The sequence below is a fragment of the Benincasa hispida genome, chromosome 10 (assembly GCF_027475165.1).
Source record: "Benincasa hispida cultivar pf3 chromosome 10, pf3_genome.v1.1, whole genome shotgun sequence".
Classification (NCBI taxonomy): domain Eukaryota; kingdom Viridiplantae; phylum Streptophyta; class Magnoliopsida; order Cucurbitales; family Cucurbitaceae; genus Benincasa; species Benincasa hispida.
In genome coordinates this window covers 42,815,916-42,841,603 of record NC_143487.1, presented here as the reverse complement: position 1 = coordinate 42,841,603, position 25,688 = coordinate 42,815,916, and the positions used below count along the sequence as shown (strand labels likewise).

The window sequence follows — 25,688 nt, the reverse complement described above, 5'->3', positions numbered from 1 at the left end:
CTTAAGCTTTTGGATCAAGAGACAGTCGGTCGGGACAGAATCAAAGTGATTCTAAGTTACTAGTTTCAAGACGAGATTACTGAAAAGGCCGTCTATGAATAGAAAATTTGCTCGTCGTTTGAGCGATTGAAGTATGACAGCGATTCGGCGTTGAGATTTCGGATAATGAGACAACAATACATTTCTCGAATTTTAATCTTTCCAAATTATAAGAACTTTGCAAATGTAATCGATGGAGACGAACATGCTAGGCTGTGGAAGAAAGGGAAAAAAAAAAATGGAAAATGATAAAAATGAGGGAGAAAAATTTGGAAAATAAAAAGAATGTTGATTTGTTATAAAGACATTCTTGGAATACTTATCAATGAAATTTCAGAATTCAATATTTGGTCATATAAATCTTAAGTATGGAGGGCACACTTGCATATTCTGCCTATTGAAAATTTCCAATTTATTTATGATTTATAAATACGGAAATTATATTGTATGGTAAATACATTTTAAGAAACCAACGTCATGATTTCAACTTTTTTATAATCAAATTATAATCACATAATATCACATAGAAATCAAATTTTCAGGCAAAATTTTTTTGTCATGTTTGCAACAAAAGAAAAACCTAGGGCCTGTCTAGATTGAACGGCCAATTTTCAATTTATTTTTTTATTAAAGTTGCTATTGCCCCTTATAAATTTAGGGTTCGTCTAGATTGACTTGAGAAAAAAAGTGTTTAAAAAAAACTCTTTTTTATTTAAATAATTTTGACAAAAATTATTGAAAATACTTGTTAAAAGCTATTTTTGTCAAGTATGGATGGCACACTTGCACGTTTCTCTTTCATTTAATTGTGGTTAAAAAATTGTGATCATGAAGCCAAAAGGCAAGGGTAATTGCAATATCTTAAATTACCGATTGATCAAAAGTTTAAGCTAATAGGTTAGAGATAGATTTAAGGGACAGTTGCAAATATGTTTAGACCCAAAGTTTAGCAGATATAACATAATGTAAAAAAAATTGCAAATATAGCCAAATTTAAATAGTCTATCAGTGATATACCATATTATTTGTAGGAGTCTATCAGTTATAGACCATATCACTGGTAAGAGTCTATCAATGATAAAAGTCTATCGCTAATAAACTTGTCTATATTTGCAATTTTTTAAAAAAAATGATGTTATACACTTGATTATTATTCTTAAAAATGCTACCAATTGCAATTACCCTAGATTTAATTATATATCATCTAACACTAACTCTCATTTGTGGGTTTGAAATATGAAAAATGCCTACCAAATCACTAATTACAAAATCTGCATTACTTGATGTTTTGCCAATGTCAAGGGAGAATATACCTACGCTTTCAAAAGCGTCGTGTAATCGACTGTTAAGTCTAACGTGATAACTTGATTTCAAAATAGCGTCAAGACATTTTAATTCTTGTGTCAAGAAAGATAATACACTTGACACTAATGGCATGTCAAGTTGATTAATTCTTGACATTTATTATGTATCATATGTGATTACTCTTGACATTTTTTATTTGTCAAATATAATTTTATCTTACCATGAAATAATGGACAAGTTATTTAATTCTTGACACGTTTTCAAAGTAATCTATGTTTTTTTTTTTCAAATTAAACTATGATTTTTTCATTTCTCATTTTAGGTATTACATTGTTCTTAAATAAAGAGTTGCACATTTAAGGTCTATATATCAGCCCAACATATCCAATTAGCAATTCCATTCTTCTATCATCTTTCATATATATGAAAGATTCCAAAATTTACGATTATGCATACTCCAACCCCGCACAAATATATGATAATTCCAAAATCACAAGACCAATCCATATGTGTTATACGTTCCAAAATCATAAGACTAAAATTATATCTCACGTCACACATTGCTTTTAAGTATATAACCTATAATGGCTATGAACAAAACTTTTACATACAAATGTTTTCAACATTCCCATGTAGCCACATACACAAAATTTATAGGAATAATTCTACATATGTCCATTAGATATAGCAAACTAAAAATACAACCCACTTCACTCATACTTCATACAATTCAACTTGTGGAAACGAGCTCCCATATGTTTTTCTCTATGCTAGCTTTCTGATATACTTCTTTTCAGATCTCTCTACTTTTTCTTGCTCTCTGTTCTTCGTTTCTTTCTTTTAGGGTTATGGGTTTGAACTCATGGGAAAAACAACATGTAATCTCATAAATGAAAAGAGAAGAAGAAGACAAACGCATAGGGATATAGTGGTTCGGTGATTCTTCACCTACATCCACTCTGGAAACGATCTTCAAGCCCTTTATTCATCCTTCAAAATTACAAGTTTCAGATTCTATAAAGATGAGTATTGATGTGTTATTTTTATTGAATGGAATATGAATGATATGTGTTGATGGGTTTGCATTGTGTACTCAGGTTTCCCCAGCGGAATTCAAGTGAAAATTCCTCTAAGTTTCCTGGTAAGTCCAGGGTCGAACACGGGGACTTGTGAAAACAGTTGCATTGGTGATTTTTATGAAAACTTGCGGTAACTAGGTAAATAAATAAAGTTTTGGATATGTTGTTGCGTTGATGAAAAAGAAGTAAATAAAGGCAGCGGATTTGAGAAAGATAGTTGCCTTGATAGATGCAATGAGTATGTGATGAACGGGTGGAGAAGGTCTTTTAGCTAGAGTTACTCGGGAATGCGTCAATTTGCGATCATATTACAACCATGCATAGCAAGTCATTTTCCAATGTAAATGCGATGCTCCTAAGTCTAGTACGCATGTGTTGAATGCAAAATGTCCATAGAGCTTATCCCTAAGTCTCTACTCTTGTCCTATGTGTTGATGCAAATTCATGAAGGCAAGGTGACCGCATACAATCATACCTTATTGCTAAGATACATGCGATGCTTTAATAACAAATAGTGCTCATTCCTAAGCGTCTATCTCTCGTTTATGCGTTTTAATCTGGTTCTTCCAAACCTAAATTCTGACCTGACCTTCCCAAGTCTAGATCCTATCTTTAGACTACCCTCCTGAGTATCTCTAATAGACAGATGAAGCATACATAAACAAGATAATCGCAAAGATGAAGATTCCTTCGTTATGCTAGCTAACTTCTTCTCAACCCATTCAACTAATTTAGCTACTCATACTTAAATAACAGAGAATGAACAAATATAGAGAAGGACATTCCATACTTATGATTGAGTTGAGTACAAACTGATAATGGAAAATAAAGGTAGAGAGCCTCGTAGCAATTCCTTGCTGACCGAGGCTTTTACACTAATTCTCTATTTTGATCTACAAATGTTCCTGCTTCCACAGGCGTCGGGCCTCTCTCTGTCTTCGAGCTTTCGGTGCTTTCCCAAGCTTACCGGGACGATCTACCGACATTCCTTCTTCCTCGCGTCCGCCTTAAAATAAAAGAAAACTATGGACAGAGGCGTGAGCTTGTAAGTGATGACTTAATCGACTACTTCACCCCTTCCCTGAAGAATGCACTTGGTATTTATAGAGCATCCATGGTGAAATGCGGCTTCTCTCTCCTGGTTGTATAGATGGGACAACTTTAATTCCTGATTGATGCGCCGAATAATTGTCACCGATAAAGCTGAATGTACTTCATGACCATTATCAACTGTCAACTTAATTAGGATCTGACTGTCATCAGCTTTCTGTTCCATCGCTCTTAATTATCTTTTCACCTGGATGCGCCCACCATGTTGCGGTGATTCTTCTTAGGCAAATATTTGTGAGCACGATCAACGCAAAGTCTTGTGGTGAAATTGCGCTCGACCAGTGGATTCTTGTGATCGCACTCTCTGCAATGCGTTAACGCATATTCTGCACAAAAATATAAAGGTCAACTGCTCTAATGCGTTGGACGCATGCGACCGTAATATTATAGAATTTATGCTTAATTGACGTAATTTAACATATTTCATTAACGCAATCCAACATTGTTTAAGAACTTAACACTATGATAACGTGCATTTCTGCCCACTATCAAGTATATACACTCGAATTCCCTCTTAAACCTTTTATCTTCTAAGGTGTATTTTATGTTGCATTCTTATTTATCATAGAGGTTTTATTCTATTTATACCAGTATATTACAGAAAATAGAAATAACAAAAGTGCTCAGCCAAGAAGTTTAGTTTGTTATAACTCTTTAGCATTTTCTAACTGTAAGTCTTGTATGGTTTGTCTTTGACAAGAGCTGAAGCTGAGCTTAGAGACAAGATTTGGAGCTTTTGGGTTCACCTCAACAAATCTCCCTCTTGAAGCAAAAAACTCCTTGAAGGTCTTATTTTCCCTTAGTTAAATCTACTACTTTGAGTAGTTTTAAACAGTGGTCGAACTTAGGTCTTTGAAGGGCTTTAGTTAAGAAATTTGCTACGTTGTCCTCTGTTTTAAACTTCTGTATAATAATTGTTCATTTCATGATAATGTCTCTGACAAATAAAAGTTTTACATCAATATGCTTTGTTCTATCATGATATTGTTGATTTTTGGTTAAGTGAATTGCACTCTAATTATCGCATAGTAGTTCTAATGATTCTTGTGAGTGGCCTAGCTCTTTAATTAAGCCTTGAAGCCAAATTGCTTCTTTGATTGTTTCTGTTACTGCTATGAATTCAGCCTCAGTAGTGGACAGGGCAACTACTGATTGTAGGGTAGACTTCCAGCTTATGATGTTCCATCCTAACATAAAGGAGTAACCTGTTAGGGATCTCCTTTTGTCATTATCTCCTGCAAAATCTACATTAACATGCCCTTTTAGAAGTAGTTTAGGCTCATTAAAAGCTATGTATAATAGTCCTATGTCCATTGATCCCACTAGGTATTGAAATACCCATTTGGTAGTTTCCCAGTAATTTTTTCCAGGGTTACCCATGTACCTACTGACTAAAATTAAACTGTAGACTATCTTTTCTTGCTTAATTCATGGTCGATAAGCTACTTAATGTGTTTTAATTGATTATTTTGTAGAAATCAAGTGCACAAGCAATCGTGTTAAGTGTTCGGGTAAAAATTACAATAAGATGCCCAAGATAGCACCAAATTGAACAAATTAAAGAAGGAAGTCGCGGAAACAACGTCCTCAGCACCGCAACACCCGATTTGAGCATTGCATGACGCTGAAAGATTGTAGCTGTCATTTTGGGGAGAGGCAACGCAGCATCGCGATGCCATCCACAGAGTCACGACACTACGACGCGAAGTAGACTTCCAAGACTACAATGCAATGCTGCGACGCTACGACTTGAAGCGGAACAATAGCTGAAGCGTGCAGGGAAGCATCGCGACGCTCTTTGTAGCATCGAGCGACGCTGCCTCGATTTCTATAAATAGACCCCTCGGGCTTGGGACAAAACACACGTAAAAATTCCCTTCTTCTTCAGACTTTGAGTACCGCTAGCTCTCTTCTAGTTCTGTTTTTGTGCTTTTTCTTTTAGTTTCTTATAATAAGTTCTTCCCATTTTCCAGTCATGTTGATTTCGACATGTTCCGTGGCTAAAGGGTAAGAAATTAGCTTGGGTTAGTTAGTTTAATTTAATTCCAATGTAATGTAATTCTTGAGATTCGTTATGTAATTCCATGAGTATTATTCTAACTTTATGGAATTTGTCTTGAGTATATTTTCAGTTTTCGTGTATGGGATAATCTGACAAATTAGCTGCACATTTAATTGGCTGCTTTGATTGGCCCTAATTTGTAATCGTTAGGTAACCATCACTTAGAAGCAAAAGTTAAATCAGTTTGTTGTGTTAATTAGAGATTCCAATTAACAAGCATTTACTTTCTAACTTAGACAATTTTCACTCAATTAATCGATCAAAGGATGGAAACCAATTAATTGGCTTAGTTTTTTCCCTAAAGCTTAAAGCCTGTTAGTTAATTGATTGGTTGAGGATCCCCGCTCTTCTTTTAATTAACTTGATTTTATGGACTACAGGTTAGAATTCTAATCGAGTAGGCTAATTTTTTTTAGTTCAAATAATCTCACACAAATTTTGAGTAGTCTATGATAGAATTATTGAGGAATGTATTAAATTACAATTGCCCAAGCTAAGTGTTTGTTTGATAGAAAAATTTCACAATTGTTACATTGCACTTCTTTTTGTTTTCAGAATTAGTTTTTAACAATTTTCACAACCCCTCCCCCCTCCCCCTCCTTCTCTCACCTCCCGGTTATTTTATACAAATTCCAATTTTTTTTAGGTATCCATATTAGGCTCTGTGTGATTCGACCACAGACTTGCTACTTGTACTACTAATTGGTATAAAAGGTTTGTTCGGTGATTTATAAATTTTATTTGTATAGCAAGGAGTTTAGGAGCGACACCGAGATTTCCGCTATCAGGAAAAGAGAGGTGGTCTGTTCTATGACCCTCAAGAAAAATATGGTGTTTGGTTCGATAAACATTATATTTTTTAAGGAAGTCCACATGACAGATGATAAATCACGTCGAAAAATAGTATTAAATGAAGCTACTGAAGAATCAACAAGGGTTGTTGATACAACTGGTCCTTCATCAAAAGTTAATGAAAAAGCCAACATTAAGGTCAGCCTCATCCTTTTCAATCGTTAAGAGTACCTTGACGCAATGAGAGGGTTGTGATACAACTTAATCGTTATTTGGGTTCAATTGAAACTCAAGTTATCATACAAGTGATGCCGTTGAGGATCCATTGTCCTATAAATAGACAATGAATGACGTAGACAAGGACTAATGGGTCAAAGCCATGGGCCTTGAAATGGAGTCTATGTACTCCATGTCAGTATGGGAGCTTGTAGATCTACTTAAAATGGTTAAACCCATTGGGTGTAAATGGATACACAAAAGAAATAGAGATGTAGCTGAAAAGGTACAGACCTTCAAAGCTAGACTTCTAGCAAAGTGTTATACCCAAAAGGAAGAGAGTGACCATAGTCATATATTATGGCTAAGATGTCAAGATTTCTTTTTTGAATGAAAATCTTGAAGAAAACATTTTTATGTCTCAACCCAAGGGGTTTATAATCCAAGGTTAGGAGCAAAAAGTATGCAAGCTGAATCGGTCCATTTGTGGGTTGAAACAAGTATCCAAATCTTGGAACATTAGATTTGATACAGTGACCAAATATTTTGGTTTTGATCAAAACATTGATGAACCTTGTATCTATAAGAAAATCATCAACGATAAAGTAGATTTCTTAGTACTTTATGTGGATGATATCCTACTCATTAGGAATGATGTAGGGTACCTTATTGCCATTAAGGAATGGTTGGTAGCCCAATTTCAAATGAAAGATTTGAGAGAGGCACAACGTGTACTTAAGACCCAAGTCATTAGGGATCGCAAGAATAGAATGTTGACTTTGACTCAAGCAACTTATTTTGACAAAATGTTAACTCGATATTTGATGCAGAACTCTAAGAATGGTTTGTTACCTTTCAGGCACGGGGTTCACTTATCTCAAGAAAAGTGTCCTAAGACACCTCAAAAAGTTAAGGATATGAGACATATTCTCCATGCCTCAACTGTGGGCAACTTAATGAATATTATGCTCTACACTAGGCCACACATTTGTTATATAGTGGAAATAGTCAATAGATACTAGTCCAATCCAGAGTTAGATCACTGGACTGTAGTTAAGAAAATCCTCAAATATCTTAGGAGAATGAGGAACTACAAGTTGGCATATGGAGCTAACAATTTAATCCTTTTAGGATACACCAACTCTGATTTCCAAATTGACAAGGATTCTTCGAAATCCATGTCAGGATCAGTGTTTACACTAAATGGGAGAGTTATAGTATGGTGTAGTGTCAAGCAAGGATGCATTGCAGATTCCACTATGGAGGCTGAATATGTAGCTGCTTGTGAAGTAGCAAAGAAAGAAATTTTGCTCAAGAAATTCTTAAGCAATTTGGAAGTGGTTCCAAATATGGACTTGTCCATCACTTTATAATGTGACAACAGTGGGGCAGTAGTCAACTCTAAATAACCTCGCAGTCACAAACGAGAAAAATATCTTGAGAGGAAGTATCACCTATATGAAGATTATACAATGAGGAGATGTGATCGATTGCCTCGGAGCACAACATTGTTGATCTATTTACGAAAGCTCACTAAGCTAAAGTGTTCGAGGGTCATCTAGAGAATCGAGGTCTACGAGACTTGTATAATCTAGGGCAAGTGGAAGATGTGTAATGGGTATATGGATGCCCTAATTTATTGTATTTATTTACCATATTCCTGTTGTTTTGGATTATGATATTATGTACAATTCACTAACTAGAGTTTTAGTTTAACTAGGAGTTTGTTGGGTTGTGTGCCCTAAAATTCGTAGATAGTAAATATTATTAATTGATCATCATCAATGAAAAGTTATCGATGTTAATTCAATAAATGTTATTAATCGTGTTGTATTCTATTTTGTCTTAATAATCCTAAATCCAATAGACTAACATCCAAGACTGCCTTATGAGTCTTGAACTGTATGTGGAGACATATAGGGATCAATGTTCAAGATGCAGCCTAAAGGGTCTATAGTATCGGGATAAAGTTGGGTACCTTATCTTGGTAACACTATGGATACGATCCACTTTGTATTTGATACAAACCCAATGATCCAATGCATTCGTGTAGCTGATAGGTGATACACGAGTGTGGGTATCCTATGCAATGAGTTTGCATAAGACCAAACCTCGAAATATACCTAGATGTAGCACCGTTAACTAGTTAGGTTCCTACTTCAATTGGATGACCAATACAACTTAGTCTTAATCCTAAGTGTATTATGAACTACTATTCATGAGGAAATGTCCTTTAATTTGTATGGGTGAGAGTGGCCAGTTTGTCGACTCAATAAGACTACCATTTTGGGGATAAGACCAAGTGGGAGCTGGGAACATAATAATACAATATGAAATTCACTTATTCCCGACTTCAAGGTAATTAGATGAGTGTTCCCTTAAGTGATATCTCCGGGAGTTGAACAAAGAGCCCTGCCCTTCCATTGTTCTGAGAAGGATTTCTGTTCATTGGTTAGATCGTAAACAGGTTGTTCATTAGAGGAGCACTGGTACTTAAAAAGTTAGAGGTAACATAAGGGTAAAACGATAATTTTACCTAGTTGGTATTAAGAATATTTGTGAATGACTATCTTGCTATTATTGGTCCCTTCTCCATATAAGGAAAGATTAATTAAGCACAAAGATAAATAAGGAAAGATTTCGAGAAAAGGTTAACCCTTCTCCATATAAATTCTAACTTATGGCCCTTTTTAGGCAAGAATTCATTTGGTGAATTTTAACCTAGCCACTAAAAGAAAATCCTCTCTACTCTCACCAAAGAAATCTTTTACCTCTTTCTCTTCTAATAGTTGGATACCACCTATCTATTGGAATCCTAAGAATAACAAGGTTATTCTCGTAGTAGTGTTCAAGATCGATCGAAGAGATGTTCATGTTTAAGATCGATTTTAAAGATGTTCGTTGCAAAACCGAGAGGATCTTTCTAGAAGCTTGAGAATATTCAAAGGTAAGAAATTGTTCTCTTTTAATTTCCCTTCTTCATTAAAGCATACTTTTGACATGTTTATCCCACATACTTTTGACATGTTTATCCTTCATGAGTTTTGTTTGAGAACACTATTTTTGTTTATTCAAAAATCGATTTTCGAGATGTAAGGCATTCACACACTTCCACTAAAGATTTGATCCCTTCAGTTGACGCATTGAAAGAGTAGATGGGAAAAAATTTAGAGCTACTTACTGCATAAAAAGGCAAGTGTGGCCAAAACTTCACCGCTAGGTAACGGAGTTCAGGGATCAGAAGATACCCCACTATATCCTCGCGATTCACTCTGTAAATACCTCAGCATCAGGGCATTGCGACAGCCCAAATGCAACGAACCATGTATATGTATGCCTACCCAGTGGGATTGTTAGGAGAACAAACAACTCAAAACCCCACATTCCCAATTCCTAAGCAAACCCATCTCTCTATACAACAAGTATATCATAAGAATGATCCGATTTGTGTTCAACAATTTGGCAGTTTAGAAAATGCAGCAGAAAAGGCTAAAAATGGTGCATCAAAAGGGAAGCTAGATGTCTTGGAGGAAAGGTTACGAGCCACTCAAGGAGTCGATACATTTTGGAGCATAGATTCAACACAATTATGTTTGATTTATGATGTTATCCCTCCAAAATTCAAAACATCTGAATTTGAAAAATATGATGGAACGTCGTGTCCGACGAATCATTTAATCATGTACTGTAGGAAGATGATAGTACACATACATAATGAGAATTGTTGATTCATTTCTTCCAAGATAACTTGACAGGGTCGGCTTCTCGCTAGTTTATGCAATTAAATGGAGTACATGTCCAAAGATGGAAGGATTTGGCAGACTTATTCCCTAGACAGTACAAGCACAATCTGGCCATGGCTTCAGATCGCTTAGATCTCCAGAGTTTAGAAAAAAAGAGTACATAAGGCTTTAAGAAGTATGCACAAAGATGGAAAGAAATGACAGCACAAATTCAACCTCCACTTATGGATAAAAAGATGACCACCATGTTCATCAATACTCTTCGATGTCCTTACTACAATCATATGATTGGAAATGCCTTCAACAAATTTCTCAGGTATCATCTCTATAAGAGATAGGATTGAATACGGGGTGAAGTATGGAAGAATAGTGGACACCTTAGACGAGTCGAGCCAAAAGAAAAGTATCATCCCAAAAAAGAAGGAAAGATAAATCCATGAGATCAGTAATAGCCAAAAGCCACTTTTAAACAATGCAAAGACCGTACAGTACCCAATGACAAATAACGTCTCAAAGTTCTTTAAGTAACTCATATGTGTCAGGGCATGGACCCCGAGCGATACATGGACAATCAAGTCACTCATTAAATGTGTAAAACACCCACTCATCAAATGCTCAAAAAGTATTCAAAAGTAATCAGAGGAGTTACGACCCCATACCCATAACCTATACTAAGTTACTCCCTCAGTTAATCCAAAACAAATAGCTCACGCCTATACCCATGGAGCCTATACCCATGAAGATGAGTGATGGATTAATATCTCTTTAAGAAAAATAGGCGATGCATCATAGTGGATGTAAGCACACCTTGTGATGCATACAAGCTTTCCCAAATCAAATCCAAGTATAAATCTAACTTAGGTTTTCTGGTAAGTCCAGGGTCGAACACGGGTATTTCAGGATAGTGTTATGCAGTCCTTGCGTTTTCCTCAGTTGTAGAGAGTTCTTAGATTAATGTGAGTGAAGAGTATTTACACTAACTTCAATGCATGCATACAAGACATAGGAGTTCAAGGGGAAAAGAGGGATTTATGATTGAATGGCGTTAAGTGTTTGAGATATGCATTGATTCTAAGTAAGATAAACAAGTGTGTGTGAATGTGGTGAGAATGAAATGAAGATAATGTGGTTGCGTGCTTACAAACTAAATGTATGTGTATGCTTTAGGGTTTATGTTCCTTCAATCATATTGTTCAACATCTCTCAATACAATGCCATAGGTATTCCTATCTCTAGGATGCATGCGTTAGTCACAGAAATTGGTAGAAACGCTAGTACTTTTATTTCTAAACCTACTGTGCGTTACGACTCAATGTGTTCTATACTTAAGCTACTCTCTCGAGTGGTTTAACTACTTAATAACTTTAATCAAGTGATAAAGATGATTAAAGCATGGAATTCAAGTATATATCAAGTTAGGCAAGTGGCAACCACATACGAATTTGAGTGTAAATAGAGAAACAAAGGTGGAATGAGCAACTATAAGATTGAATTTAAAGATAGCAAGTTTTTTTATAACAATCTCAACTCAATCGAATGAAATGTCTAGCGATAGTAACAAATAAATAGAAGGAAGGCAAGCCACCAAATTCAATCTCCAACAATTCCTCTTCTCTTGATCAACGATGGCAATGGATCCTTTCCTCCTATCTTCTTCTTGTAGCGGCAAAGCTTCTATTAACTTGTTGGGGTTAATGCCCTAAATCTCGTAGGGTCTTATAGTTTGTAAACACTTGTATGAATAAAAATTTGGTGATTTATAATATGAGATATTTTATTCATTTCAGTCTATGAAATATGAGATATTTTAGTTGCATTAACCACAAACCAAATAAACTAAGATTCTTGGTTATCGTTGTAACTTAAGCATGTATGTGGAAAAATACAAGTGGATCGTGCTTTAAGTGATAACCTAAATGGTCTATAGTATATGGATAAAGGAGGGAAACCTTATCCTTGTGACACTACGAGTGTGGCCCACTTTGTAGGTGTTACAAATGTTGTAAAGTGCTACAAATGGTTTAATCCTGATCATTCATGTATTAGACGTGCGAGCGGGGATACTCTATACAATAGAGTTTGTATAAGACCGGACCATGTAGTCTCGTTATATAACGTCGTTCATGACAGGGACTTTCATTTCACTAGGATGACCATAGGTAACATGACCTTAATCCTGAATGAGTTGTGAACTCGTACCTATGGGGGCGGTCCTTTGATTTACATAGGTGCGAGTGGTCAGATCGCCGACTCAAACCTACCACTTTGGGGATTCGTCTGATTGGGGAGCTAGGAACTCAGCTACACAAGACGGAATTCACTTCTTCCCCGAAGCAGGGGTAAGTAGATAAATTGCTCTCTTAAGGACTGATTCCAGGGCTTGAACAATGTGGCGCCACACCTTCTTTTGGTCCAAGAAGGGTTTACTCATAATGGGACTATGATGTATTGTTCATTAGAAAGATCAGTGGTACTTAAAGAGTTAGATGTAAAGGGGCAAAACAGTAAATTGGCCCAACTGTACTTACGAGCAATTTGTGAAGGGTTATCGTACAGTTGATTGGTTACATCCGATGGACAAAGAAATATATCTGTAGTGCGAAGACTGCAGCTGTTGGTCTTTAGTGGAGTGTCCGAAGTGGATATCGTGAGAAAGAGTTTAGTTAGTTGTTCACATATCGTTGGAGCTTCAAGCTATAGGTTCATAAGGTCCCCTTGGTAGCTCAGTGAATTCATATTGAGAATCAGGTTTGGGGTTAGTTTGAAGTGTTCAAATTAATAAGAGGGAATTTGATTATATATGATATAATTAAATTAATTCGATTATATATGATTTAATTGATTTAATATATTTGATACGTTATTATTTGATTTAAGGAATTAATATAAATATGATTTATATTAAATGCCATAAAGGAGAAAAAGAACTATGGTTTATATATTGCATATGATGTGATAGTAAAATTATAGGTTATAAATATAATATGATAAATTAGTTATTATATTTATTTATAATAAATTAATTATAAGATGATTTCGATTTTCTCCAAATAACCACCTTAGTGGGAGGTTTTAATCAGTTTATAGCTAACTAATGGATAAAATGAAAATCGTTTTCATTTTTCATTCCACGGGTAAAAAGGCTCAAGATATACGATAGCTTGGTTGAGAGAGTAAATGATCGATCGAGGATTCTATACGATAATTGCTCGCTTGCTAAACGATCGAGTACACAAGTCTATACGATAGGCTTATTCCTTCTCCCACTTACACGATCGTCCAGTTTCTTCATGCCTCTACCCAAATCCATACATAGCCCACACCTCCTGGATTCTCACACCGAGAATACCAAGATAACTGAGTGGCGGTGTCAAGTTTCTATTCGAAGGTCGAGGATCGAGTTTTACTCGATTGTGATCGAGGGTTTTCCAGAGGCTCATTGCATTCATGTTGTTAGACGATGAATGCTGTGCTGATTGATCGAGGAAATACTAGAAAAAAGGGTTCTTCAAAGGTATGTTTACTCGATCCTTTGTTTTTAACCTTGTAGAATCCTGTAATTTTATCTTTTATGCATAACTGTTCTATTTGATTGTAAAGGCTCTTGTTCTTTTGCACTGGAATTTGAAATGATCTGCTTCCGCTCATTGGTTCTCTACATTTAGAGATCCTTCAATTGGTATCAGAGTCAGGTTATTCTTATATTCCAAATTCCATTGATGTATTGAATTACATTTATAGTCTTGGTGGGTTTTATGTTTCTACAATGCATTTAATTAAACATACATCACAGGTACGTTCATTAAAGCATATAATTATACATACATCACAAGTACATTATAAGTGTTATAGTATAAGGGTTATGCATTTAATTAAAAATACATAAAATATGTCATGTAGTTTTAAAACCCCCCATGGATCGAGTGCCTTGTATAATATGTGCATGTATTTAAAGCATGCTCATGCATCATATAATATAAGAGATAAAATATATGCATGCATTTAAGCATAGTCATGCATCATCTTTATATTATAAGTGTTATAGTATAAAGGTGTATGAGAGCATGTATACTTAGTTCATTACAAGTTACGTAAGAGTTATATATATAGTAATGCATGAACATTGCATGAAGTATGACACTTAGGTTAACTTATAAAAGTTATAAATACCTAGTCTAGCTTAGCAATGTGGTTGTTTTTAGTTGTTTCATTTTTTTAAAAGAGTTATAATTAATGAAATTAGAACTAAAATCAATAAGAAAGACGTGCATGCACTCTTAGGCTTTAATCATGTTTTAAAAGAGTTTTAAAATTTGATTGAGATGGACCTAAGGTCACAGTTCTAATGAGATTAGAAACCTAGGTTTAATATTTTAATTTGGTTTATTAGGATTAAATTGACTAATAAAAGATTAAATATGTACTAAATCTATCTATAAGAGATCTTTTTTCTAAGATGGGTTCTGGCTAGGCTGGGGTATTTAAGCTGACGGAAATGGAATACCCCTATCTGGGAACCTATCTGGAAAGATGAATAGATAGATTTGTTGCATGCATGTAACTTTGATGATAGTCTGTTAAAGTGTTTAATAAGACTTGATTCAAACTTGTTTAATTATCAAAAGAAAGTGTTATTTTTTAGCAAATTAAACACCCACTTAGTTAAAATCAGTAGTCGGATTGACTAAGTTAATGAACCCCTAGGTAGAACATTCAGTGGGAGGTACTTGGGGTATTGATACTTCACTTAAACCTCTACATGTTTCTCCTTAAAAGTTCACATCATGAGATCTCTTCTTGGCCTCGAGGCACCCTGGCAGTGTCCCCTTAAAGAATGATGTTTGGGTAGGTTAATACCAAGGTGAATGGAGAGAATGTTTATAGTAAATGAGAGAGAGACGTATGACAACATATCGCACGGTCTATCTCATTAGGTTGGATAACGTTTTCGTGCATCACCTCGAGGCACCCTGAGAGTATCCCTCTAAAGGATGGTTGTATTTGCACAACTCTTTATCTAATCTCCTGAAAAGGATAGAGTTGCTTTATTCTCTTGTCCTAATCTGCTTTTTCTCTACAGTAGGCGCATTAGGGTGGGACTCTAGGGCCTAAAATAAGGGGTTATACTTACGCGGAATTGTTAAGGTTGTTAACAAATTCTAGACCGAACTGGTGACTGTTAGAGTAATTATAAGAAGTTGTTTATGTCTAATGGTTGAGGATGTCTCATCCCAGTGAAAGGGTAGTTGATCACCCCACCGGTGACTTTTGCCCTGCCTTGTTGGGGCATCATTGCAAAATAGATGTCACTTAGGGTACAATAGAACTATTTTTGCTAAAACCTAAAAGTGGTGTTAAAAGTGGTAATGCAAGTAGACTCATTACGTTTGTTCTTGTTTTCAGCAACTTTTAAAAATGGCAACCGCTACTTTAGCTCGATAACTACGTAGTTGGAAAAACACGATAAACACAATACTAATCATCGATGACTTCTGCTTCATCCTTATGGAAGAGTGTCCTCCTATTCCACCTCAAAACGTTGCTCGAAATGTTCGAGAGGCTTACGAGAAATGAACATGGGTGAACGAGAAGGCCCGAGCATATATCTTGGCCAGCCTGAACGACGTCTTGGCCAAGAAGCATGAGCCCATAGTCACTACATGTGAAATCATGGAGTCCCTGAAGGGAATGTTCGAACAACTCGTTGAAGAAAGTTGTAAACATTCCAATCCTTGCTGAAAAGCAAGGAAAAGAAGGTTGGTGAGACAAATGTTCCTTCATCATCTAGAAAGTTCCATAAAGATTCGACCTCAGGAACTAAGTTTGCACCTTCTTCTTCCAATACCAGCAAGTGGAAGAAGAAGAAGGGTAGTAAAGGGAAGGGGAAGGCACCTACTAACCCATAATCTGCCGCTCCGTGGGGTAGGTGACCAGCACCAATTGACAAGGAAAATTATTTCCACTGCAACCAAGATGGGCACTAGAAGTGAAATTGCCCACGTTATTTAAAGGACAAGAAGAAAGCCAAACAAGGTAAATATGATTTACTGGTTTTGAAGACTTGTTTAGTAGAGAATGATGATTCTACCTGGATTATAGACTTTGGGGCCACTAACCATATTTGTTCTTCATTTCAGGGGATTAGATCCTGGCGGCAGCTTGAGGCTAGTGACATGACGATGCGAGTTGGCACCGGACACGTCGCCTCAGTTGTGGCAGTGTGAGGCCTCCAGTTGACTTTACAAAATAGGTTTATCATTTTGAATGATGTATACATTGTTCCCGATTAAACCAGAACTTGATTTTTGTAAATTTGTGGCTTGAATGTAAATGCACCCTGAACTTTTCAGTTAACAAAGTGTCTCTTATGAAAGATGGTGGTGAAATATGTTCAGCTAAATTGAAAAATAATTTGTATGTAATAAGGCCGTTAACAACAAATTCCCTCCATAACATAGAGATGTTTAAAACTGTCATAATGCAAAACAAACGACTTAAATTTCTCCTAACGATCGAAATTGTAAGTTGAATAAAAATAATGATGAATGTGGGTGTTCTCTAGAATACTCTAGAGTTACTGGTAGCTTAATTTACACAATAAATTATACAAGACTTAATATTGTCTATTCAATAGGAGGTTTGCAAAATACATCAAAAAATCCTAGGCATAGTCATTGGAATGTTTTAGTCAAAGTTTTAAGGTATTTGAAGTACATTCTAGACTATGGATTACATTATACAAGGTATAGCACATGTACTAGAAGGATTTAGTGATGCTAATTGATCTCTGATAGCATGAGACTAAATCAACCTGTGGGTATATTTCTACCTTAGTGGAGTATCTATATCATGGAAAACTTCAAACAGACATGTATAACACGTTTTACTATGGAATAAAAGTTTATAGCTCTTGATAAAGTAGGAGAAGAAGCATAATGGCTTCAATTGTGGCCAAAGCCTAAAAGTGCAACATGTATTTATTGTACAATTTAGCAACTTTAATGAGAGCTAAGAATAATATTTATAGTGGCAAGTCACGACATACTAGATGCATGCATAATTTGATAAAGTAATCACTCTCTAATGGAATAATGACCATTGATCATGTGAAGTTAAAATAAAATATTGCAATTCTTTTAACAAAAGGATTATAAAGAGAGCAAGTCACAAATATACATCGAGGAAAATTGAGCTAATGCCTATGAAATGAGTTATTTGGTGGTAAACTAACCTAGTTGACTTGAGATCCCAAGATCTAGGTTCAATAGGCAAACTAGTTGAATAAATCATAGTTGACACGCTAAAAAACTTATAGTTTCTCTCCAATTCTATGATGTTGTAGAGTGTGATCTGTTGATGTTAAGGTCATATTGATATCTTGCTTTACAAGACAAGTAATGAGAGAATACTCTTAATCAATATTACCTGTGTGAAGTAGAAGTGGGGTCGCTTCTATGAGAACTTTTTAAATGAATTATGTTCTCAAAAGCTCTCATGAATTCAGGATTTTGTCCAAGATGAAAATGGACCCAATAGTATATTACTCAAAGATACAAGATGAGTTGTGTGCGGTATTTATCTCAATTCACCAATCAAAAGGACAGTTATAGAGTTTGGTCTTATTGTTTCTCTGATAAATTCAATGGATATTGATCAACCAGAAGTACGAGTGGCAAAAAGTTTTGGATAGATGATGTCTCAGTTCAAGCATGCACTATTGGTAAAGTAATAAACATAAAGTATTCCAAGTGTGAATCCCACAGGACTACGTCAATTCTTAAATTGATTATGACTATGGATCAATGAAACCAAGGTAACCAATGAAAAGTTCATATTGTACCAGGTGAAGGAAAAGCTTAAAAATAGTACACAATGATGATTGAGCAGGGCAAACAATATTTCAACCTTTCGGGTGCTATGCTCTAAGTGATGAGGCCACATCATACCAAGAAAGTGAGTTACACATGAACAAAAATCTACTCCTATTTGATCTTATGTCAAGTTTCTTTAGGAGGTCTAAGCAGCTAATTCCTAATGTTTCCATCGTTAGTTGAATCTTAGATTAGTTCAAGCTTAGTTTCTTTATCCTATGGTGCCTCTTATTTCTAAGGCGACGTGACAGTCTTATATCTAGGCTTGAAGTCCCATATCCCTTTGCGACATCCGTTTATAACCTAACTCTCTCAATATTAGATCTCCACTAGATCGTTAAATTAAGTGACCAGTTTAACTTACCGATTTTATCTTTAAATTCAATAAAGAGAATGCGTAAAACAAAGTGGTATGAAGTGCAACTCAAGCCATAATAGCCCCAGGGCATCCACATTGTTGAATCCATAGGAAGATTTAGCTCATGATGAATGATGAAATAATAGACTTTATTGAATCATAAATCATAGCTACAATATAGGGTTCGATTGGTGAAAAGAAAATAAAAGAACTACAAGAAATGAATGAATGAAAAATGCTAGAAATTACAACTCAAGGGATCTTGAGACAAGTCCTCAAATTTCTAGTCTTTCCCTAGGTTGATTCTCTTTTTAAAGGAAAAATCGTTTCTCATCACATGCTTTAACGAGATGAGATGACCTGAAATAGTTACGCCTCAGAGAAATTTTCATTCTTGAGGCTACTGACTTGATAAGTTGAGAAAATTTCCAAGGGAACTGACAAATGACAAAAACTATGGAGAAATCGTGATGGATTAGGAGATGGGGAGTTGTTTGAAGAAATGAAGGGCTTCTCCTTCTTTTATAGGTCCCGAATCAGTTGTGGAGGGCCGAAATCCATGCTCTGAAGATTTACCAGGTGAAATCAGGGGTTGGAAAATCGCTTGGAATGTGAAAATTGCAACAATATTTGACTGAGTTAAATTCTAAAAAATTAGGGCTCACTGATGCGGTCGCAGTGAATATGGCGATGCAGTTGCATTAGACAAAAATCTTCAATTTGACAAAAATCACCTGCCAAAATTCACAAAATCACCTCTAAATCAATAAATAACATCTTTTAAACTCATTCAAACCTTCTTAAGCTCATTTTAGCTAATTAAGACTAAATTTAGGAGAAAACACATGCAATAACCCTTTTTTTAAGTAAAAAGTGTGCAAAAAAACCTCTAAAGACTAAATTCATTGCATGTTTCAGATATTCACTAAGGATGGTTTAAGTCTATAAGACACCTCTCTTAATGCATGACCTGGTATGTTGCTCTTAACGATTTTTGTTTGATTTGCTTTCACTTTCTTCACATGGGGGATTGTTGGATATTTATAATGTAATGATATAAAGTAAAATATTGTGAATATTGAAACAAAAAAATGGATTTAATTATGTATATGAAATTCATGATTAGAAACTTTAAAATTGGATTGAAACTTTAAAATTAGATGATGTTTTATGTACAAATATAACATATATGAAAGTTAAATTTGTAGTTTCTTCAATTTGAATTAATTATATTTTATTTTGGTCAAGTAACAACTCAATTGAGTTAAATTTCACAAATGTTTCAATTTGTTGTATTTATTTGATTTTATTTAAGAGTTACTAAGTTGCTAGCCTATAAATAGCTAGCAACTTATTTCTTCATTTATAGCACCTCATTCCAAATTGAAGAGTTCTCTCATTTCTTTCTTTCTTTTGATCTTGAATTGAGTTGAGAGTAAGTATCCAAGAATTCTACTAGATCCAAGTAGTACAAGGTTATAATACTAGCCATTGTATTATGTTGAGGCGATCACTATAGTTTGCTTGCAACCCATGCAGAGTGAATAATTGTCTTCGGGACAACGCTTATTAGAAGAGTGCTTCAACTACCTATTGACGACTTCACAATATCTTGAGGTTCTTAGTTATTTCAATTCATAAGCCTTATTATGCCACCTGGCTTATTTTTCTAGTTTAAACATTCTTATTGTATATAGTGTGTATCGAATCTAATTGAGGTGCAATCAGCTTGCTAGAGTATTTAATTTATATAAAACTTTGATAATTGTATCAAGTGTATGTTTGAGAGTGATTTCGAAATGGTTAAAATCACTCCGAAAGACATCATTAATCACTTAAAATCAATTTACTGTTTAATTTTATTCTTTTATATACTTTTAATTTTATACTGTTAAAATTGATTTTGAATGATTAAAAGCATCTTTGGAGTTGTTTTTTAAAATGAAAAAAGTAATTTTTAATCATTTTAGAATAACTTCTAAACATACTATGAGCTTGTGAGCTTAGCTCAATGGTAATTTGGCACAGTCTTCCTTCTTAGAAGTCAAGGGTTCAATCCTCATCGTCGCAGTTATTGTACTTAAAAAAAATTAATGCATGTGTTATAAATGTATTTTTTTATTATTATTAACTAAATTATATTTAAACTATAAAACAAGGGAAAATTAAGAAAAAAAAATACAAGAAATGAGAAACAATAATCAAATAAGTTTTTATTGTTGAGCATTAAACTCAAATTGTCAGGTATTTGGGCGGTTTTTAGCAAGCATTTGGAAGGTCAAACGATATCCAAATTAAATATGTAACCTATGGATTTTGATGCTCCACTTTCTGATGGTTCAAGTCTCAAGTCGTGATGTTTTCTATGGAAAGTTATGACAGTTTGAGTAATGAAGGGTCAAGAATTACTACAACTTTTGAAATTCTGTCTTAATTATTGTAATCTCTTTCATTTGTTTTTATTAGTGGTTTATTGAAAGAATTCAGAGAGACACTTTGTGAGACTATATATAGTGGTAGTGTAATCTTTTCCAAGACAATGTTGAGAAAGAAATCAATAGAAGATTGAGTATTATTGTCCATACTTTATTCTCTCTCGAAAGAAAAAGTCCACCATTCAAATAATTTTGTTTTCTTCAATTATTTCTATTTCAATTTTATCATGAAACAATCAATGAGAATAACTAGCAAATATATTCCTATTTTCTAGTTCTTAAAAAAAACTAAAAAAGGAAAACAAGAAGCAATAAATGAAATTGTTATCAAACAGATCCTTAATCAATTCAACTTGTTGTTCCAACAGCTATGGCACCTTCACCTCCATTCTCAATACTTTTTGGCTTCCCTAATTTCTTCACCATCCATCTCCCAAGTCCAAATAATCCCAAACTAATCAGAACAACTCCAACAGGAACAGCAACAGCAACAACAATTACATTAACTTTATTCCTCCTGCTCCCATCACTAATTCTCTTATTTGTTTTCTGTATACTCAAAGTAGTATCAAATTCCCAAAAAGAAATCAAAGGTTTCAATGAATAAAGGCCAGTAGTAGCTGTAAATCCAAGCATAACCCTTGGAGGAAGAGCTTCACTTAAATCAACCTTATAACTCAAGAAACTATTTTCAAGTGATGAAGCTGTACTTTGATATTCCCATGACACACTCAAATCTTTGGTTTTAGAATTATAAGAAATCCAAACATCAGCAAAATCTCCACTATGTAAAGTAGCATCCCAAGGAGTAGAATTAGAAGAAGAAAGAGAGTTAATATTAATACCCACATGTTCATATGGGGGATAAGCAGCATTTAAGCCAATTTGGAACTGAATATGAACAATTGGAGGGGATTGAGTATTAGCCTTGTAAAGACCAAGAAAGCCAGAGCCTGAATTTGGAGGGATTGGCCAACCAATTGGGGCTAAGAAAAATGCAAAGCCACCACCATATGTTTTTGCATGAAGGGAATCAAATTGGAAGGTGAAATGGGTTGAGAAACTTGTGAGTTTTGGTGTTGTTGTTGAGTCCCAAATTGGGATAGGATACTTGTAAATGGCTTGGTAAACAGCAAAAATGTTGGAATCGGGATTGTTGTTGAGTGGAATATCTTCTGGAGAATGAACTATGCCTTCACGGTAAAGGATGAAGTTTTCAATGTCGGACATTGAATGATATAGTTTGAAAGAAATGGAGTTAACCGAGAGGGAAAAATGGAATAAAAAAAGAAGAAGACGACCAAGATTTGGCAATGGATACAAGGAAGTAGCCATATGGAGGTTGGATGAAATGGAAATATATGGGAATGTGTTTTGAGACATTTTAAAGTGCCTTTCCCTTGCCTATATATAGTGGAATTTTTCTGGTACACTGATTTCTTTAAAACAAGTTGAACTCTATGTATGTTGTTGATATATATATTAATTTTAATTTTTAAAAGTTATGGAGATTGAATACTTTAGTTATATTTTTCTATTGTTTCTATTATGAAGTTTTATTATATTTTATTTGCATGAATATTTTAGTTATATTGTTTCTTTGGTATACGAATTTTCCTACCACCCATGTTATTGTACTTAAAAGAAAAAACCTATTATTTATTTATACTAATAAAAAAAATTGTACTATAATTCGAATATGTACACAACCAATCTAATTCTTTTCTGTAGATCAAATATGTGCTTTGAAATTGATAGAACAAATTTTATGTCGGTTGAAACTATACTTAAAACAAATTTAATTCACAATGGCATAGTTTAAAGTAGTATAAAAAGTAACATCCCTTCTCAAATTCACAAATAATGTTAATGTTAGTGCGACACCTATGTTGATGCTAATACTAATTCCAACCAATGCAAATGCTAATTCCACACTACTAATGTCAATATCAACCCCTAACACCAAGTCCAAGTTCTAACGAATGTCAATGCTAATGCAAATTCCAACAGCTAATGTCAATGCCAACACCAAGTCAATTCCCCTTAACAAGTAATGCAAATGTCAATAATGCCAACAATAAATGCTAATTCCGGCCATGTCAATGCTTACTTCTAATACTTAAATCCCACCATATTCTGTAACTTATTAAATTATAGTCTCTATAAAGACCCTACTTCATGTCAATCTCCATTAGTCTCTGCACAACTCTTTTATTTGGAAAAATATCAACATATACTCTCGTTGTATCCATTTAAACTCTAAACTTTTTGTAATTATGTCAATTTACTCCCTCTATTGTGTTTCATTCGAAATTATCTCGTGTGGAACTTATAATTGTATCAAGTAAACCCTAAAACATTCGTAAATAAATCGATTTAGACTCTTAGATAGGATTTTCTTTGAGAATCATCCACGCATTTACTCTAATCGTCTATTTTGTAAAATCAACATTGAAGAAGTCTACACGTGTTTGAGAACTAATGTATGGATAATTTTTCAAAGGTAATTGTGTTAAGTTTTTTAGGAAATATTACTTGTATTGAGTTGATTAGGAAATTTTGTCATTTTTCTTCATCTCCTTGCAAGATTTTTCTCCATCAATCAATCTAGGTTCTTCATCTTTTTGAGTTTTTTCTTCTTGATTTTCGGTGATACTCGTCTCTTCAATTTTTTTTTTTTTTTTTTTTTTTGATATCTTAGGGTTTGCCTTCAAATTATTCTCACATTAACGGCGATGAACGATGCACTTATTGCAAAAATCTCATTTTGGAGTCACTTATATAATAAAAAAGTTTCTTGATTTTTTGTTCTGCAATATGTATTAGTACTCTGTGCTCAATGGTTATATGCTTGGGTTCTTTAGATTGCTGATATTTTAAAGATTTTGTTGAGCATCTCAAATTGAGTCCCAATTTCCTTAGTTATAGTTTGGTGATTAAGTGATGATTAAGTGATATTCCCTTGTATGTTTAAGGTTTGATTTTGCTTTTGTATGTTCAAGTGTACATCCTTAATATATAAGGGGTATCGTATCGTGTGTAAGTGTATCAAGTGTGTGTTATCAAGGGTTATCAAGTGTGTGAGGTGCATCGAATGTATGAGTGTATTCATACATTTTTTACATTTTGGGTTGGACTTGTTTTTTTGCTATTATTGTAAAACTAAAAGGTTTGGGCTATGGGCCTAATATAAACAACTTATTTTGCCCATTTTGCAACTAGCCCAAAAAGAAAAGATGACGGAAACATTATACTTTTATGAAATTGTAATGAAGAAGGGTCTAAATTGACTAATTTATGAAAATTTAACAGTTTAATTAACTCAAATTTATAAGTTCACAATATATATAAATTGGTCAAACGAAATATAGAAGAGTAATACAGTTTACGGAAGTTTATGGTTTAAACTATTAGTTAAGATTTTAATTAATACAATCCAAAATTTAGGGGTATAAATTGATATTTACCCTATTGGTTGGTTGTAGTAATGTAAAAATAAGGGATAACAACACATAAAACCCTATTAAGGACCCTATATTATATTTATATCTAACTTTTCCATTATTTACAAAAACGTCTAAATGGACTTCTTAATTATATTAATCACCTATCTGAATTAAACGATGTATTATAATATAGATATACGGTTATATCTAAACTTTCGAAGGAACAACCATCTATCTGAGTATATTTCAAATATACTTACAAATAGAGTAGTGTCAAACAACTTATGTTTTATAGTATATTTCATTTTATAACAAATCTTAGTATATTTCATATATTGATTATAATATTTTTAAACATCTAACACAATGTTCTAAGGTATATTTAAAAATAACCATCAATCTACTAGAAGAAAGAAAAATTAGTTGTTGTGAAACCAACAAGCTCACAGTGCCATAAAAAAATGCTTAATACATTAAATATAAAATAAAATCATATTAATTGCGAATAGAAAGAAAATCTCAACTAATAAATATTCTATAATAAATATTAATTCTCTCTCCGGCATTAAGGGACATCGTAAATATGGAAAAGATTTTTCTAATAAATAGGCACGTAAACATTAGGCGGCCACCTCAAGGGCTATTTTGTCCAAAAAAAAAAAAAAATCAGTAAATCTTATATTTGAAAGTATCCAAAAAAAAATTGGACATTTAAGGGAAAAAAAAAGTTTTGAAAAGTGATTAATATATAAGGTATTATTTGATAACCATTTAGTTTTTTGCTTATATTTTTTAAAACTAAATCTATTTTATCCACATTTTTTCGGATGATTTGTCTCTTTCTTAGATATAATTATTGAATTCTTAACCAAATTACAAAAACAAAAACAACTTTTTAAAAGCTACCTTTTATAGTTAATTGGTGAAAAAGTAGATAATAAATAAAGAAATTTGGAGGTAGAAGTATGTCCGTAAGCTTAATTTTTAAAAACAAAAACAAAGAACAAAATGTTTATCAAACAAGATCTAAATAATCCTAAAAATAAATTACTAAAATTATGTCTATAACCCAAATCTATATATTTTGCATAAATGTCAAAATACGTAATCCCAGCCCAATTTCACTAGTGGGTTGAAAATCAAAAGTAAAAAATACCCAACGACTTTTGAGTCACTTTCCTGCATCTTCACGAAACATTAGAGTTTGCTGTAATGATGATTGCTTCACAAAG

At 33.9% G+C, this 25,688-nt stretch overlaps 1 protein-coding gene across 1 annotated transcript; it reads right to left on the bottom strand.

The window, feature by feature from the left end:
* Nucleotides 1-21,358: 21,358 nt before the first annotated feature.
* LOC120089090 (L-type lectin-domain containing receptor kinase IX.1-like) lies at nt 21,359-22,240 on the bottom strand. Its single transcript, XM_039046515.1, has one exon. It carries the CDS (start codon nt 22,238-22,240, stop codon nt 21,359-21,361), a length of 882 nt encoding a protein of 293 aa, XP_038902443.1.
* Nucleotides 22,241-25,688: the final 3,448 nt, after the last annotated feature.